General features: G+C 46.6%; 1 protein-coding gene across 5 annotated transcripts in view; it reads right to left on the bottom strand.

The window, feature by feature from the left end:
* The window catches only part of AP1S2 (adaptor related protein complex 1 subunit sigma 2), a 109,044-nt gene extending 92,303 nt beyond the window's left edge, over positions 1 to 16,741 (bottom strand). For 3 of the 5 annotated variants that reach the window (XR_004539865.1, XM_033948573.1, XM_033948572.1), the window contains exons 1-3: positions 16,595 to 16,741; positions 13,270 to 13,448; positions 2,850 to 2,958 (exon numbers count right to left, since the gene is read on the bottom strand). Coding sequence is in view for 4 of the 5 variants with exons in the window: in XM_033948573.1 (XP_033804464.1) it covers positions 2,850 to 2,958; positions 13,270 to 13,448 (288 nt within the window). In the remaining variant the exon portion in view is untranslated. The remainder of the gene's footprint in view (positions 1 to 2,849; positions 2,959 to 13,269; positions 13,449 to 16,594) is intronic. The other 2 variants (XM_033948571.1, XM_033948574.1) reach the window with 1 other exon arrangement.
* Between the last annotated feature and the right edge of the window lie 1,912 nt (positions 16,742 to 18,653).

The raw sequence follows: 18,653 nt of genomic DNA, 5'->3' as shown, positions 1-18,653 counted from the left end.
TCGACAGCGACAATATCTTATGAAAGCAGAAGGACGCTCCAAGGATGAGCATCCTTGAATGACGTCATTGCAAAGCAGAAAAACATGTATGAACGGAGGCTGAGGTGAAACCGATGAATGTAAATGGGAGAATGATGAAACTCCCTGATGTGTTCTTTACCGCTCTGATGAAAAGGTACGTTCCCCCAAACTGCAGTCGATGTGATGCTCTGACAAGAGTAAGTAGGTCATAGTCGATGTAAAGTAGTGCGCATAAAGTCATCTACACTGGAACAAATATCCTGCACTGATACCTGAGACAGCATCAATGGTGCCGCAGGGTGTCAAGGGGTGCGAGACCTCAAAGAGGATACACGCCCAGTAGGAGACACAACCTGCACAGAACACCGATGTCAATGTGGAGTTATTCCTCGATGATGTATCCCAGACAGGTACCACTGACGCAGACGCCACAGTACTGAAGAAAAACTGCTAATGCAAGGTAATACTGCATAAAGGCTCAATGATCATAGATGCTACGATTTAAGAACCACCTGGAAAAAGTACAGTTGTTGGATATACTATTTAGTATGGATCGGTACCGATGCAGAATGATGCATGAAGAGGCACCAATACCATATTACATCAAGTGGTATTGAATATGTCACAAGAACTGCAGCATGGAAGCCTGAAAGGCGATGCACTTCAAAACGACAATCTGTATCGATGTTCATCGATGAAGAGGAAGCACCATGACCATGTAACATCAAGTGGTATCGAAGGTGCCAAGGGCGTCAAAGTGTGAGTGCCTGAAAAGGCAATGTGCTTCAGAAATGGACAACCTGTATTGCCCAGAAAGCCATGCATAAAATGGGCTCGATGCTTAACTGGCAGGGCATTGCCAATTGCAATGCATATGTGTCGACATGGTTGGTATATCGGTTACAGAAAGGCATGCATCAAATAGACTCAATGCTAATATGCCACTGATGCAAGTAGATGGAAGTATCAATGTAATACCGGTACAGGCCAGTCTCAGTCGTTGGAAGTCCGACTCCAGACCTATATACTGAAATAAAGAAACAAAAAAAAGAAAAACTTTGACATTAAACAATAGTATTTATCTTCTTCTAATTTATAACCCTAGAGTCAGATACAGTCAGAGAGGGAGAGTAGAAACAAGGTCGAAAATCCATCAATGATCACAGTAGGAAGTAAGGATAGAAATTCGTGTGAAGGCTGTTGAACAACAAATGAAGTTTGAAGAAAGTCCAAAATTTCTTTACTACTTTTCTTCTTTACTTGTTTTTTTTAAAGAAAAGTAAAGAACAGAAAGAAGAAACTTGAAAAAGTTTATAAAAAAAATATAAAAGCGGGAAGGCAACTTGATGGAGAAACAAGAGATACAAAAACTGACGACCTCGGAGATGGTGTCGGGTGGAAGGGCACTTGCACATGCGTATTGCGGGCAGTTTTAAAGCTTTTGAATTCTTAAAGTGCTGGTGCACTTTTTCATTGCCAAAACCGGGGCTCCGTAGATGATTCACCCACATGTGAGAACATGCTGCGTGCTTGTCGTAGGATAAGAAAAACACATATTTACTGTAGTCACTAAATGAACCACAAATGCTATAATAATTTGGGTTTGTTTGGTGTTCTATAATAACCTGTAGAACACCAGCAATTATTGGTAGGCAAAAACAGTATGAAAGCAAACGTCTACAACTACAATTTTTCATACCCACTATCCTGTCCCGCTCTTGCAACGTTCTTTCACCTCAGTCAGTGTACACAATGCAAGATTAACCTTCATTCAGCCCACATCTGTTTTTACAGCGTTCAATAAAGTGCAGGACACTGCTCAAGGATCAAATTATGCAACATGACAACCAGTGCTCATGTTGATGCTCTCTCATCTTGCTTTTTTTCCCCCAAGCCTGCTCTGACAATGCACAAAAACACCACAGCATGCCTCTTAGCTCTGTCTAAATAGAACAGACATTTAGGACAGATCCCCAAAGCATATTGGCAATCTGTATTGTCTAACCTTGGACTTATCCGTTGGTGCTGCTACCAACTCCGTATGCTGATCTGATGCGGGGCCTTGAGCATCTATGCATGCTCAAGGCCTGCCAGTCCCGGCTTCTCTGAGAATCTTGGAGGAGGTGGTAGCCAGTATGCCTTGAGAAGGCCCGTTTCGGATCAGCATAAGGAGTTGGCAGCAGTACTAATGGGTAATCACAATGTCATGGAGGGGGTACGGAGGAATGAGCTGCCCTGGGACAGGCTGCGGGGTTTACCTAGTGAGGTGTAAGTAAGTGTCTGAGACTACCACAGAGCACTTCAGCCAGTGTCTCCACCTCTTTCCATCTTGTGCTGCTAGGGTAGAGGTGGGCAACCATAATCCTAGGACCACAACCCAGTCAGGTTTACAAGATTTTCACCATGAATATGCACAAGAATAATTTGCTTCCATTATATGTAAATCTCAAGCATATTCATGGTGGAAATTTTGAAAACCAGACTGGGTCATGGCCTTCAAGATCCGTGGATGCCCACCCCTATGCTAGGGAATGAGGTTGAAAGAAGCAGGCGGCAGCCTCCTATGCTTTGTACTATCAAATCTTCCATAACCCAAAATAGATGCTAGAATACCTTTGGTTGAGTATGACCGGTATAGACATATTGCATAATTAAAAAAAATAAAAAAAAAATTTTTAAGGAACACACCACAACGTTTTGGCTGATTTGGGACATTTATCTATTTATCTTTAACATAGCAAAGAATTCTAAAATTTTAAAACTTACAAGCCTATGGCTGCTTAATCTCTTATGCAAGAGCAACAGCTACATATTAAGTAAAGACTTACACTTCCAAAATACTTGTCCAGAAGTTCCACATAACGATGAATTATCTCCAAGGTTATTAGCTCATTGTCCTGATCTTCAATAGCACAGCAAAAGTATAAACTGGCATATCTGAAAAACAAAGAGATGGTAAACAGGACTAAGAATTTTATAATTCCTCTATACTGCTCCATGGTACAACCTTATCTTGAGTACTGTGTTCAATTCTGGTCACCTTATATCAAAAAAGATATAGCAGAACTAGAAATGAACCAAGATGATAAAGGGGATGGAACTCTTTGAGTATGAGGAAAGACTAAAAAAGTTATGGCTCTTCAGCCTGGAAAAGAGACGGTTGAGAGAAGATATGATTGAAGTCTACAAAATCCGGAGTGGAGTAGAATTAGTACAAGTGGATCGATTTTTCACTCTGTCAAAAATTACAAAGACTAGGGGAGACTCGATGAAGTTACAGGGAAATACTTTTAAAACCAATAGGAAGAAATATTTTTCACTCAGAGGATGTGGTAAGAGCAGTAAATGTAAATGGTTTTAAAAAAAACAATTCCTGGAGGAAAAGTCCATAGTCTGCTATTGAGAGAGACATGGAGAAAGCCACTGTTTGCCCTGAATCGGTAGCATGGAATGTTGCCACTATTCAGGTTTTGACAAACTAATAGGGTTACCGAATTTTTAATAAACAAATCTATTCATACAATTAAAATTGGACTCCTCGTGCCTATCAATTAATAGGAAAATTTAATTGTCCCACTGATTTTACCTTACCCTTAATATACAAGACCAATGTTGGATTAGCAGCAGGCTATTCAAGATAAGTGTTGCTGTTGTAATGATTGAGTCAAAAGGCCTCATAATTTAGAGGTTTTTTTTAAATGAAGAAATAGTAATAGTAGTTTTTTATTAATAAAATTGAGTTCTATTGGGAATAATAATCAAATTTGCTTATGAAAAGTTAGTAACATTAAATAGTAGCTTTTGAAAATTAAGGGAAGGAGGAGATGGTATAGATTAGGGGTGTCCAACCTTTTGGCTTCCCTGGGCCACATTGTCTGAAAAAAATGTTTCTGGGGCCGCGCAAACACTGCAGCAAGACAGAGAAGGGAGCCGGCAAGGCGGTAAACACCCAGGGGCAGCAGAGGAAAACACTGCATCACCCTTGACCGGGGCCGCACAAAATACTTCACTGGACCGCAGGTTGGACACCCCTGGTATAGATGATTATATCGTGAGAGCAGATGGACCCGAGATAACGTAGGTAATGGCTGCACGGGCCTGGCTTTTGCGCGCCGGGGAAGCAGGGAGAAATCGGCGGTGGTGGCTTTGGGGGGGGATGGAGAGAGAAAGAAAGACGGTGGCTGGGGGGGGGCAGGGAGAGAGAAAGAAAGACGGTAGCTTGGGGGGCAGGGAGAGAGAAAGAAAGAGGTTCATGCTTCCTGGAATTAAACAGGCTGCTGTTCCTCCATTGACCAACTAACTGTGCTGCCTTCTCTGGAGAGAGACATGAGAGAAAGAAAGAGGGGGGGCAGAGAGAGAGAGAAAGAAAGACAGAAAGAAAGAAGGGGCAGAGATAGAGAAAGGGGAGGGGGCAGGGAGAAAGGAAGAAAAAGTTGGACTCATGGAGGGACAGAGATGTTGGTTGGGATGAGTTTTTATGTTTTATAATTCTTTATTCATTTTTGTATGTTACAACAAGTGTATCAAATAAACTCATATAAAACTTAAAGATACACACTTGATTAACTCACATAGCAGCATCAAATTTAACATTTCATTAGAAAATTAGTATTCTATAATGTTAAAATATTATGTAAGAAATCTAAATTTATATTATTGAATATAATAATCCCCCATCCCTCCCTCCCTCCCTCCCAATTCAATAAAGCACAGTTACTTACCATAACAGGTGTTATCCAGGGACAGCAGGCAGATATTCCCACACATGGGTGACGTCAGCAACGGAGCCCCGCAGCGGACAGCCTCGAAAGCAAACTTGCTTGAAGATCTCGAACTTTCGAGTGCTGCATCGCGCATGCGCACGTGCCTTCCCGCCCGAACTAGGGGGCGCATCTCCTGTGAGGATCCTCAGTTCAGATACCAAGCCAAGAAGCCAACTAGGGGAGGTGGGTGGGTTGTGGGAATATCTGCCTGCTGTCCCTGGATAACACCTGTTACGGTAAGTAACTGTGCTTTATCCCAGGACAAGCAGGCAGCATATTCCCTCACATGGGTGACCTCCAAGCTAAGTAAAAAGGGAGGAGGGAAGTTGGCAATTTATGAGAAAAGATTTTGCAAAACAGATTGGCCAAAATGGCCATCCCTCCTGGATAAAGTATCCAGACAGTAATGAGAGGTGAAAGTATGAACCGAGGACCAAGTAGCAGCTTTGCAAATTTCCTCAATAGGAGTTGATCTGAGGAAAGCAACAGAAGCCGCCATAGCTCGAACTTTGTGGCCCGTCACTCGACCTTGTAGAGGAAGACCAGCCTGAGCATAGCAAAAAGAAATACAAGCAGCCATCCAGTTGGAGATGGTACGCTTCGAGACAGGACGGCCCAACCTATTTGGATCAAAAGAAAGGAAAAGTTGAGGAGAAGTCCTGTGAGGTTGAGTACGTTGAAGATAAAACGCCAACGCACGTTTACAGTCCAAAGTATGTAGAGACGCCTCACCAGGGTGAGAATGCGGTTTAGGAAAAAATACTGGTAGCACAATAGATTGATTTAAATGAAAATCAGACACTACTTTAGGTAAGAATTTTGGATGTGTACGTAGAACCACCTTATCATGGTGAAAAACTGTGAAAGGCGGATCCGAGACTAAAGCTTGCAACTCACTGACTCGACGAGCCGAAGTGAGGGCAATTAAGAAAACAACTTTCCAAGTAAGATATTTAAAATGAGACAAGTCAATAGGCTCAAACGGAGGTTTCATCAGTTGAGCCAGAACCACATTAAGATCCCAAACCACAGGAGGCGGTTTAACTGGAGGATGGAGATTGAAAAGTCCCTTCATAAAACGAGCAACCAGAGGATGTGCCGAGAGAGGTTTTCCATCCAGAGTTTGAAGAAAAGCAGCAATGGCACTAAGATGAACTCTAATAGAGGTGGATTGAAGGCCAGACTGAGATAAATGAAGCAAATAATCAAGAACTGAATTCAGAGGGGAAGATTTCGGTTGAAGACTATGAGTGGAACACCAAGCCGAGAACCTGGTCCACTTATGACCATAACATTGACGAGTGGACGGTTTTCTGGACGCCAGAAAGACATCCTGAACAGACTGAGAAAATTGAGAAGGATCAGTCAAGTGGAAAGGAACCAAGCCGTCAAGTGAAGAGACTGTAGGTTGGGATGAAGTAAAGACCCCTGACTCTGAGTGAGCAGAGAAGGAAAAACTGGTAGAAGAGGTTCCCTGATGCTGAGTTGAAGAAGAAGAGAGAACCAAGGTTGTCGGGGCCACCTGGGAGCTATGAGAATCATTGTGGCATGGTCCGACTTCAATTTGACCAGAGTTCTGAGAATTAGAGGGAATGGAGGGAATGCATAAAGAAACTGACCCCTCCAATCCAGAAGAAAAGCATCCGCCTCTAGACGAAGAGGCGAGAAAATGCAGGAACAAAACAGAGGAAGTTTGAAGTTGTTGGGTGACGCAAAGAGATCCACCCGAGGAGTTCCCCATCGAGCAAATACTCGACGAAGTATAGGGGAGTTGAGCGTCCATTCGTGAGGTAGAAGCAGACGACTCAATTTGTCTGCAAGGCAATTCTGTTGACCCTGAATATATACCGCCCTGAGAAGGATGTTGTGAGAAATCGCCCAATGCCACAACCTCAGAGCTTCCTGACAAAGGGAGTGGGAGCCCGTCCCACCCTGTTTGTTGACATAATACATTGCTACTTGGTCGTGAAGGAGGTGAAGAAAAGCTTTGAGAGCAAGAAAGATCGCTCTGAGTTCCAACAGATTGATGTGACAACGATGATCTGTGGCGGTCCACAACCCTTAGAAACATAGAAAAAGACGGCAGAAAAGGGCTATAGCCCACCAAGTCTGCCCATTCCAATTATCCGCCCCCCAGAGTTCACTCCCCTAGAGATCCCACGTGAATATCCCATTTCTTCTTAAAATCCGTCACGCTGCTGGCCTTAATCACCTGCAATGGGAGTCTATTCCAATGATCCACCACTCTCTCGGTGAAGAAGTACTTTCTGGAGTCGCTATGAAATTTCCCTCCCCTGATTTTCATCGGATGCCCTCTGGTGTTTGAGGGTCCCATGAGACAGAAGAGATCATCTTCCAACTCGATGCGTACGGAGACCATCTATGTGGGCTCCCCATGCGTATTCGGACGAATCTGTTGTGAGTACTTTCTGATGAGGAAGATGGTGAAACTGCAAACCTCTGGAAAGATTGGAAGAGAGCATCCACCAGTGGAGAGACTTCTTTAATAAAGGTGTCACCGCTATGTGACGAGAAGGCGGATCTAGGCCCTGCTGCCACTGAGACGCCAGAGTCCACTGAGGGACGCGAAGGTGGAGTCTTGCAAAGGGAGTCACATGTACCGTAGATGCCATATGCCCGAGGAGGACCATCATTTGACGAGCCGTGAGTGTTGACATGGAAATTACGCGATGACAAAGGTGTAGTAGGGTTTCTTGACGATTGAGAGGAAGGAAAGCTCTCATGTGAACCGAGTCCAATACTGCGCCAATAAATTGGATCGATTGAGTTGGAACTAGCTGAGATTTTGGAACGTTGATATGAAACCCCAGACTTTGAAGAAAAGAAATAGTCTGAAGGGTCGCTTGAGTAACCCCTGGAAGAGAAGGGGCTTTGATAAGCCAATCGTCGAGGTAAGGAAATACCTGAAGCCCTCGAGCACGAAGGGCTGCAGCTACCACGACTAGACACTTGGTAAAGACCCTGGGGGAGGTCGCCAAGCCAAACGGAAGAACCCTGTATTAAAGATGAAGGTTCCCCACCTTGAACCGGAGATATTTGTGGAATTTCGGATGAACAGGAATGTGAGTATAAGCCTCTTTGAGGTCCAGTGAGCACATCCAATCTCCCTGATCCATGAGAGAATACAAAACTGGAAGAGAGAGCATGCGAAACTTCTCTTTGACTAGAAATTTGTTGAGAGCACGGAGATCCAGAATAGGTCGCAAATCCCCCGTCTTTTTGGGAACTAGGAAGTATCTGGAGTAAAACCCTAGATTGTGCTCGGAAGGAGGAATCTCCTCCACAGCTCGAAGGCGAAGAAGTGCCTGAGCCTCCCGAAGAAGAAGGGGGAGTTGCGAGAGACTGGAAAGACACTCTCCTAGAGGATGATCTGGAGGCACCTGAAGGAGTTGTAGAGAGTATCCCTCGCGGATGACCGTGAGGACCCAGAGGTCCGATGTAATGGTTTCCCAGACAGATATAAAAAGGGAATTGCGGCCTCCGATGGGCAGGGAGGAGTTCGGATGCAAGGTGATTGGAATGCTCACCACTGGACCATCAAAAAGACGAAGTGGGTTTGGTCGCAGCAGGCGTCTGGGGCTTCTGAGGACTCTAGGTGGAGGCCTAGAGAAAGCTGGCGTGGACTTCATAGGGTATCTACGAGCCGGAGGTTTGTAAGCCCTAGATGTGGAAGGTTTTGATTTAGGGCGTATAAGAGAGGCGAAAGAACGTTCATGTTCCGAGAGCCTTTTAGTAGCCGCCTCAATCGAGTCATCAAAAAGCTCAGAGCCCTGGCACGGTAGGTTTGCTAACCGATCTTGTAAATTGGGATCCATGTCCACTATTCTGAGCCAGGCCAGACGTCGCATGGCCACTGCGAACGCCGATACCCGAGAAGAAAGTTCAAATGCATCATAAGATGCCTGCAGCATGAAGAGACGCAATTGTGAGAGAGATTGAATAATTTGTTTATACTCAGCAAGGCGTTCTCTGGGCCAGTCTGGGCAAAAGGATGACAACTGTTTCAAAAAATAATTAAAATATGAAGTGAAGACATAGTTATAGTTTAGAATTCGGTTAGTCATCATCGAATTTTGATAAAGTCTTCGCCCAAATTTATCCATAGTGCGACCTTCATGCCCTGGTGGAACTGTAGCAGACACTTTAGAAGGATGAGCTTTCTTCAGGGATGATTCCACTACTAAAGATTGGTGAGAAAGTTGTGATTTCTCAAACCCCTTGCAAGGCACAGTACAATATCGAGACTCCAACTTAGATGGGATCGCTGTCACAGAGTAAGGAGTCTCCATATTCCGCAAAAAAACTGCTTCAACACAGGTGACATGGGCAGACGCAATGTTTCTTTGGGAGGATGGGAAAGTTCCATATACGCCAAATACTCAGGTGTGTACTTCGAATCTGAATATAAGTCGATGTTAAGAGCCTGGCCCATGTCGAAGACAAACTTTGCAAAGGAGGAAGACTTCGACGTAGAAGCTTTCTGAGGAGAGGCAGAGCGAGAGCGAGGCACCACTGAAAAAGATGGGGAGGCCTCGCGGGAATACTGGGAAACTGGCTCCGAACCGAGACATAAGGTAACAGAATGCTGCACTACCAGTTAGAGGCGGTGTGGTGGAATGTTTCCGCTTAAGACTCCGAGACGGAGAAGTGCGCGGAGTACGAGGTTTTGCTAAAGGAGACCGTTCCCGAGGCAAAAGCCTCGAAGGTGGGGTCCTCGACCTAGAATGCCTCGATGAAACAGAAGAGGCAACAATACTTTGAGAGCGAGGCACGTGTTTCGAAGAATCTGAAGGCCTCAAGCTCCTCGAGGAAAGGACCTTCGAAGACTTAGAGCGGTGCTTCGATCGAGGTAAAGACCGCTTAGAGGCTTGGTCAGGTGAAGAGTCCGAGGAAGAGACTCAAGATCGAGACCTGCGGCGAGGTGACCGCCGACGAGGCAGGGACTGCTGCTCAGGCTGGACCTGTGAAGACAAGGTCGAGGTCGGGACCAATTGTGCCACGATTGAGGAAATTTGCGTGGTCAAAATTGACTTGAGCATGTCCTCAAACATAGGGACAGAGACCAAGGGACTCGGAGTCACGGGAGGTCTCGTGCGTTCCATTGAGGGCGACCTCGGAGGAGAGTATTCCCTCGATTTAGAAGCACGTTTGGAAGACGGTCTCGAAGACGGAGTCGAACCTGGAGCCCCAGGTTGCGAGGTATTAGACTCCGTTGGCTTCTTAGGATTGGTACCTGAAAAGGAAGCAGGAGACTTACCCCCCAGTCCAGGCTTCGAGGACACAGAGGAGGCCTTCGAGGCCGAGGACCCGGAGGTCTTCGAGGCCAAGGCCTGCAGAGTAGGCGAAGTCGAAGTCTTTGTACTCGAGGCTTGTCCCGAAGTGGAGGGTTTCACAGATGCCTCGGCCGAGGCTACCGCTTTTTCGGGCTCCATTCGAGGAAAAAGCTCGAAGAACCTGTCGCAGCGGCGCTTAAAGGCACGAGGTTGAAGAGTGAGGCAGCGAAGGCAGTCTTCAGGACGATGAGTCGTCCCCAAGCAGAGCATACACCGACTATGGGGGCAGTAATGGAAATAGTCCTGCCACACTGATAACACCGTTTGAACCCGGTAACAGGCCGGGACATAGAAAGGACAAAGTCCGTGTCGAGAACGAGGGAGAGAGGCCTAGGCCTCAATCTCCCAACCCGACGCAAAAAAACAAAAACTAAAAGTTTTACTTTTTTTTTTTACAAGTAGAAACAAAATGAAACACAGCGACCGAACAGAAATAAAGACTACTCAGCCGCGGTGAAGAGAAGGCACAACGCTACGGGAACTAAGTCGACAAGTCTTCTCAGCTCCGCGGAAAACGTTGAACTGAGGATCCTCACAGGAGATGTGCCCCCTAGTTCGGGCGGGAAGGCACGCGCGCATGCGCGATGCAGCACTCGAAAGTTCGAGATCTTCAAGCAAGTTTGCTTTCGAGGCTGTCCGCTGCGGGGCTCCGTTACTGACGTCACCCATGTGTGGGAATATGCTGCCTGCTTGTCCTGGGATAATACATAAAATCATCTTTATTGTGAATTCATTCAAATATTGATATATTATGTAACAATCAGAAATAAAATCCCACCCCTTTCCCTTCTAATCAATTATCTTATCATGGGAAAAGTTAATCATTCATTACAAAAATCTGTTAACGGTCCCCAGACTTTCTGAAATTTACTCACATAACCTTTTTGCGTTGCAATGGTGAGTTCCATTTTGTACATATGACATACAGAATTCCACCAGAAATTGTAATTTAACCTGTCATATTTTTTCCAATTGTATGTTATTTGTTGTATTGCTATTCCAGTTAAAATAAACAAAAGTTTGTTGTTACTTGACGAAATTTGACTCTTTGCTCTCATAGTTGTTCCAAAAAAAAATAGTATCATATGTCAAGGCTACCGGTTTTTCTAACATCCTATTAATTTGAGGTCAAATTGATTTTCAGATGAGGTCTGGAGGAGAGGAACCATGGAGGAGGAAGAAAAAAAGATTGGATGCACAGTCAGAAGAAGTGCAACTAGAGACTCATGAAATCACCAGACAACATAGATAGGAAAAATGATTTTATTTTCAATTTAGTGATCAAAATGTGTCTGTTTTGAGAATTTATATCTGCTGTCTATATTTTGCACTATGGCCCCCTTTTACTAAACTGAAATAGTGTTTTTTAGTGCAGGGAGCCTATGAGCGTCGGGAGCAGTGCAGAGCATTCAGCGCAGCGATTGTGGTTTAGTAAAAGGGGAGGGGTATATTTGTCTATTTTTGTATAGTTGTTACTGAGGTGACATTGCATATTTTAAAGTCATCTGACTTGACCTCTTTGAAAACCCCCTCCAAATATAAATGATAATTAACATTTTCTCTGCATACAGTGTGCTTTGTGGTTTTTTAAATTTTATTGTTGGTAGATCATTTTGACTTGGTCATTTTAAAAGTAGCTCGCAAGCCAAAAGTGTGGGCACCCCTGTTCTAGATGCTTGAGAGTTACTTTAAGAAAATAGTTTTATCTCCCTTCCCACCTCTCTCTATCAACCCCCAACATCTGTAGATCCAGCATCTGTTCTTCCCTTTTTTCTCGGCCACTCACTTTCTCTCCTCCCTTCTCTCCCCCACTTTCTCTTTCCCCCTTTTCCATCCACTCCCTCCCTTAACTGAAGTAGCAGAGTCGGTCCTGACAACCCTTCCCTCTGTTCCTGAAGCAGCAGAGCTGTTCCTGACAACCACGCCACTCCCTTCCTCACTCACCTGAAGCGCCAGTAAACAGGCAGCTTCTAGCCACTCCCAGCAGGGCCTTTCCTCTGCTGCTGATGCCTCTGGGGCTGGAGGGAATTAGGGTGTGTGTCAGGATGTTTTCTGAGGAGCACGGGAGACAATTTTTTTTCTGGTTGGTTAAGAGTGCCGGTTAACTGAGTCTTCTGGATGGGCTTGATCTACCGCATCTCACTCTAGATCACCTTGAGAGGCTTAATGTGCATATACAGGAAGGGGTGGTGGAGCTGGGTATTACACAGAGTTCCATTTTGAGGGATCCTTGCTTGGCTGGCTATAGGGTCAAGTTCTATAAGTTTTTGAAAACTGAAATTGTGCAGCAAAATCACTAACATGTTTAATGCGATGACTAATGCTACGGTGCTTCCTCCTATCCTAGGCCGATTCTAATTAGCTCCCTCCCGCCTACCCCACATACCTTAAGTATCCCTGGTGGTCCAGCGGGAGGCGGGATGGAGATAAAAATAATTAGAATCGGGCTGGGACAGGAAGAGGGAGGGATACCTCCTGTCCAGGCCACCGTTGGACCATCAAGTCTCACAGCAGGCCTGGTGAAGGCCTGCAAGCCATTGGGATAGGGGGGAAAGGGTACAGGATCTGACAGGGAAGGAGAGGAGCTGGGTGCAGAGCAGCAAGAGACAGCGAGGGTGCAGATGGGGGGGAAACAGGGTGAAGAGCCTGGCAAGGCATTGCACTTGAATATTAACCCCTTCCCCGCCAGATTATATTCGAGTCAACTTTTTTCCCTCCTTTTTTGGGGTTGGAAAAAAGGTTACCTCGGTTTATATTTGGGTTGATTTATTTTCATGGTAATTGTACATGCTTTTTCCAAATACTCATTTTTTCAACTCCACTAACTAGAAGAAAAAAAGCTGTAAGATACAGAAGTGTCTCTATGAACACTTGACTAAAAGGATAGCTAAACATAGCTACCCGGTAATAATTATGCTTAAATATATCAAGGAAACAAGTGTTTTCATTCTGTCAACAGATATACAGTATGCAAATAACTGGGTGGGGGAGACACGATTGTGTCTACTATTGATATATCTAACAACAGTATAAAACGTGTATAAATAAGCCAGCCTTGCTTGACTGCAGCACTGATCAATAATGAGCCTCAAAAACACAAAATTTCATTTTATTGTGCCCGAGCCATCCACCTTTTGTAGATGATTTTGAGGTCCCTCCACTCGAGGAAGCTGCACATCTTGGGCTTGCGGGCTAACACTGTTTGGACCAACTCCCTAGTGATCTTCTTCTTCTCCTTATCTGACAGGGGCACGTACCACTTCTGAAGCCGCAGCTTGCCCTGACGGCTGAAGAGCAGCATGAACTGCATCTGCAACAGGGCAAAAGGGGGAGGGGGACATTTAAAGACAGAAAATATACCCCAACACCAGGGTGACTTGCCCATTGAACTGAGGTAATAAGAGACAGCTCTGCGAGTGCTTGGGCAAATTCCTGACAGTGCCCAGGGAGGGGCAGTTTCTATTGGGTTTACAGTCTTTAATCTCTTTTTCGTGTGTGTGTGGGGGGGGGTTCTTTCCCACCCATACCTTTTCATGCTTTCCATACATGTTGCTTCTTTGGCCTCTAAAAATCAGATTGTAGTTCTTCTACCTTCTTGTACAAGTTTGTCTGTATGTTTGTTTGGTTTGTTCTACATTTAGCCCTTAAATTGTAAATTCCATGTCTTGTTATGCTTTTTTTTTTTTTTAATCCATTGTATTTTGCTTAAGCGATCAAATCGGTAAGCGATCAAATCGTCTTAATAAAAACCTGAAACACCATGAATAATAAAAACCTTTTAGCCGATCATTTTGATGTACAGGCATGGGAGAGTATGGTGCAGTAGTCAAAGCTACAGCCTCAGCACCCTGGGGTTGTGGGTTCAAAACCATGCTGCTCCTTGTAACCCCCTGGGCAAGTCACTTAATCTCCCCCATTGCCCCAGGTACATTAGATAAGATTGTGAGCCCATCAGGGAAAAATGCTCAAGTGCCTCAATAAATTCATGCAAAAAGCCATTCTGAGCTCCCTTAGGAAAACAGTATAGAAAATGGAATAAATAAACATTTCAAAATTGGAGGTGCTAAACCCAATGGAAATCAGCTCTCCCTGGATAGTCAACGGATCTGTTCAATATTGGGGGACACCCAGAAAGCTCCCTGGACACAGTCAACAGATCGGTTCAATATTGGAGGGCGCCCAGAGAGCTCCCTGGACACAGTCAACGGATCTGTTCAATATTGGGGGGCACCCAGAGAGCTCCCTGGACACAGTCAACAGGTCTGTTCAATATTGGGGGGGGGCGCCCAGAGAGCTCCCTGGACATAGTCAACGGATCTGTTCAATATTGGGGGGCACCCAGAGAGTTCCCTGGACACAGTCAACGGGTCTGTTCAATATTGGGGGGGGGGGCGCCCAGAGAGCTCCCTGGACACAGTCAACGGGTCTGTTCAATATTGGGGGGCACCCAGAGAGCTCCCTGGACACAGTCAACAGGTCTGTTCAATATCGGGGGGGCGCCCAGAGAGCTCCCTGGACACAGTCAACGGATCTGTTCAATATTGGGGAGCACCCAGAGAGTTCCCTGGACACAGTCAACGGGTTTGTTCAATATTGGGGGGGGGGCGCCCAGAGAGCTCCCTGTACACAGTCAACGGATCTGTTCAATATTGGGGGGCGCCCAGAGAGCTCCCTGGACACAGTCAACAGGTCTGTTCAATATTGGGGGGCCAGAGAGCTCCCTGGACACAATCAATGGATCTGTTCAATATTAGGGGGCCAGAGAGCTCCTTGGACAGTCAACAGATCTGTCCAATATTGAGAGGCGCCCAGAGAGCTCCCTGGACACAGTTAACGGGTCTGTCCAATATTGGGGGGCACCCAGAGAGCTCCCTGGACACAGTCAACGGGTCTGTTCAATATTGGGGGGCACCCAGAGAGCTCCCTGGACACAGTCAACGGATCTGTTCAATATTGGGGAGCACCCAGAGAGTTCCCTGGACACAGTCAACGGGTTTGTTCAATATTGGGGGGGGGGGGGCGCCCAGAGAGCTCCCTGGACACAGTCAACGGATCTGTTCAATATTGGGGGGGCGCCCAGAGAGCTCCCTGGACACAGTCAACGGATCTGTTCAATATTGGGGGGCGCCCAGAAAGCTCCCTGGACACAGTCAACAGGTCTGTTCAATATTGGGGGGCCAGAGAGCTCCCTGGACACAATCAATGGATCTGTTCAATATTAGGGGGCCAGAGAGCTCCTTGGACAGTCAACAGATCTGTCCAATATTGAGAGGCGCCCAGAGAGCTCCCTGGACACAGTTAACGGGTCTGTCCAATATTGGGGGGCACCCAGAGAGCTCCCTGGACACAGTTAACGGGTCTGTCCAATATTGGGGGGCACCCAGAGAGCTCCCTGGACACAGTTAACGGGTCTGTCCAATATTGGGGGGCACCCAGAGAGCTCCCTGGACACAGTTAACGGGTCTGTCCAATATTGGGGGGCGCCCAGAGAGGTCCCTGGACACAGTCAACAGGTCTGTCCAATATTGGGGGGCACCCAGAGAGCTCCCTGGACACAGTTAACGGGTCTGTCCAATATTGGGGGGGGGCGCCCAGAGAGCTCCCTGGACACAGTCAACGGGTCTGTCCAATATTGGGGGGCACCCAGAGAGCTCCTTGGACACAGTCAACGGGTCTGTCCAATATTGGGGGGCGCCCAGAGAGCTCCTTGGACACAGTCAACAGGTCTGTCCAATATTGGGGGGCGCCCAGAGAGCTCCTTGGACACAGTCAACAGGTCTGTCCAATATTGGGGGGCGCCCAGAGAGCTCCCTGGACACAATCAACGGGTCTGTCCAATATTGGGGGGCACCCAGAGAGGTCCCTGGACACAGTCAACGGGTCTGTCCAATATTGGGGGGCACCCAGAGAGGTCCCTGGACACAGTCAACGGGTCTGTCCAATATTGGGGGGCGCCCAGAGAGGTCCCTGGACACAGTCAACGGGTTTGTCCAATATTGGGGGGCACCCAGAGAGGTCCCTGGACACAGTCAACGGGTCTGTCCAATATTGGGGGGGCGCCCAGAGAGGTCCCTGGACACAGTCAACGGGTCTGTCCAATATTGGGGGGCGCCCAGAGAGGTCCCTGGACACAGTCAACGGGTTTGTCCAATATTGGGGGGCACCCAGAGAGCTGTGCAGGTGCATCACATCCCTTTTTCTATCTCTCGGCAGGGCATCGGGGGGTTGCCTCCTCCCTTTCTTCCGGATGGCAACCACCTTACCATCGCCCAAACCACGGGCGCCGACCCTCGCTCTGCCTCGGCGGGCCTGCACTAAGCGAGCGCGGCCAGAAACACAGAAGGAGGGGGGACGACGGGGGTCGCCAAGAGACCGCAGGGTCCGGAGGAGAGCGGCCGCGTCTCCGGCGGGACCGACTTCAGGGCGCGCGGGCTGGGCGGCAGGATTGGAACTCACCGCGCTGCAGTGGCTGGGGGAAGGGGGGGAGGAAAGCAGGAGCCTCCGGCCGCGCGACCCGTCCGTTGCTGCAACCGCCGGAGAGCCCGGCTGGCTTTTCCCACCCGCTAGACGTACCGGCGTGCCGCAACGCGTCCTCGTGACGTCACCACGCCAGGCGGGCCGGCTGAGGAGAGAGACTAGCGCGGAGAAAAAGGCGGGAAAGCGGTTTCCACAGCCCGGAGGTGTCGAGCTCAAACCCTCTGCAGGGCCACATTTTGGATTTGTACATTACATTAGTGATTACAGAAGAGGATTTCTGGACATGTCCGGAGGTGTGACAGAGCAGAGCGGGTTGCTTCAGAGGATTGAAATGTTAGTTAGTCTTCATGGATTTCTTGAATAGCAGGGTTTTTATTTCTTTTCTGAAAGTTTTGTAGTCTGGGGTCGGGGATTAGTCTAGTTTTGCTGCCTGTGTGGCTAGTAGGCCATTGTACAGTTTTTTCCTTTTGATTTCTCTGATTGGAGGGTATATGAATGGTGTCTGGGCAGGGCCGGATTTTCCTATAGGCTTCAGCCTAGGGCCTCAAGATCAAGAGGGGCCTATATTCAAATTGTTAGCAAAATTAAAATTACACTATTCTATAAACAGTAAACACTAAAACACTGAACCGAAAATAAGGAGAAATTCTACGCTTCGGGATCGGAACCGGCTCCGGCCGCAACGGGGCGCCGACTCGGCTTCTCCCTTTCTTTTTCTCGCCCTGAGAGGAGAATCGGGGAGGGAAAGACGTCAGTCCGGAAACAGCTGGGCAAAGCTCAGCCCCGCGGGGAGAGAGGCAAAACGTGGATCCGTCAGGACAGGGCGGTCCAGACTGGCATTGGAAGGGGGGGGGGGTTTAATGGAAGGCAGGCAGGCAGGATGGCATGAGGGGGTGTTCAATGGAAGGGGGATGGGAGGCAGGCGGGCATCGGAGGGGGGGTGAGGTGAGGAAGGACGCACTGGGGGCACTATGGACATAGGAAGGGGCAATGTTGTGTGTTATGTTTGATTAGTTATTGTTACAAGTATTATATATGGTGCTAAGAATAAATGTTCAAATAAGTGTTTTTTTTATTTATTATCCGTGTCACATTTTTTATAAAGGTTAGTACCAATAACAACATGTTTCATTTAACAAATTGATCTACATCAAAATAATGATTTATTTTATTATCTCTCATGTAATTTACAAACTTAAAAATGGGAGGTGAAAGGGCCTCATAAGTGGAATAGCCTAGGGCCTCTTTTCATCTAAATCCGGCCCTGTGACTGGGTTCTCCTGTGTCAGGTTGTGGTAACATAGTAGATGACAGCAGATAAAGACCCGAATGGTCCATCCAGTCTGCCCAACCTGATTCAATTTAAATTTCTTAAATTTTTTTCTTCTTAGCTATTTCTGGGCAAGAATCCAAAGCTCTACTGTCACCTTTTATGGATTTAAATAGTAGACAGTAGAATTTAAATAGTATTCTTCCTTGAATTGAGAGCCAGTGTGAGTCGAGGGATGGTACTTGGAGGGCCTCAGAAAAAAATACTTAGGGCTCCTTTTACAAAGGTGCGCTAACGGTTTAACGCGCGCTAAACTGCCGGCCGCGCTAGCAGCTACCGCCTCCTCTTGAGCAGGCGGTAGTTTTTAGGCCAGCGCGGGGGTTAGCACATGATGAAAAGTCGCGCACATTTACCCCGCTTGCGTGGCTTAATAAAAGGAGCCCTTAATGTCTTATTAAAGTAATCTTGACTTAATCATGCAAACAGAGTATAAATTCATCCAATGTAAATTCATTAAGTGCAATTTCTTTTTTTGTTTTAACTTTATTAATTTTCAAACTTTGACAGTGCCATACAATTAATTTAAACATAAACACTTCAAAGAAGGCACTTTAAATACACAATTAATACATAAAACATTATTCCCCCCCCCCTCCCCATAACTAAGGTTGCTGATGTTTCTAATATTCAACCATGGGATCTTCAAAAAACCAGCTCGGTCTTTCAACTCAAGCTGGCTGGACTCCTCATTACTCCCAATGGTTTATT

This window comes from Geotrypetes seraphini, chromosome 6 (assembly GCF_902459505.1).
Source record: "Geotrypetes seraphini chromosome 6, aGeoSer1.1, whole genome shotgun sequence".
In the NCBI taxonomy this organism is placed as follows: Eukaryota; Metazoa; Chordata; class Amphibia; order Gymnophiona; family Dermophiidae; genus Geotrypetes; species Geotrypetes seraphini.
The sequence above is the reverse complement of the archived record's forward strand: the minus strand, read 5'-3'. Positions and strand labels throughout refer to the sequence as shown.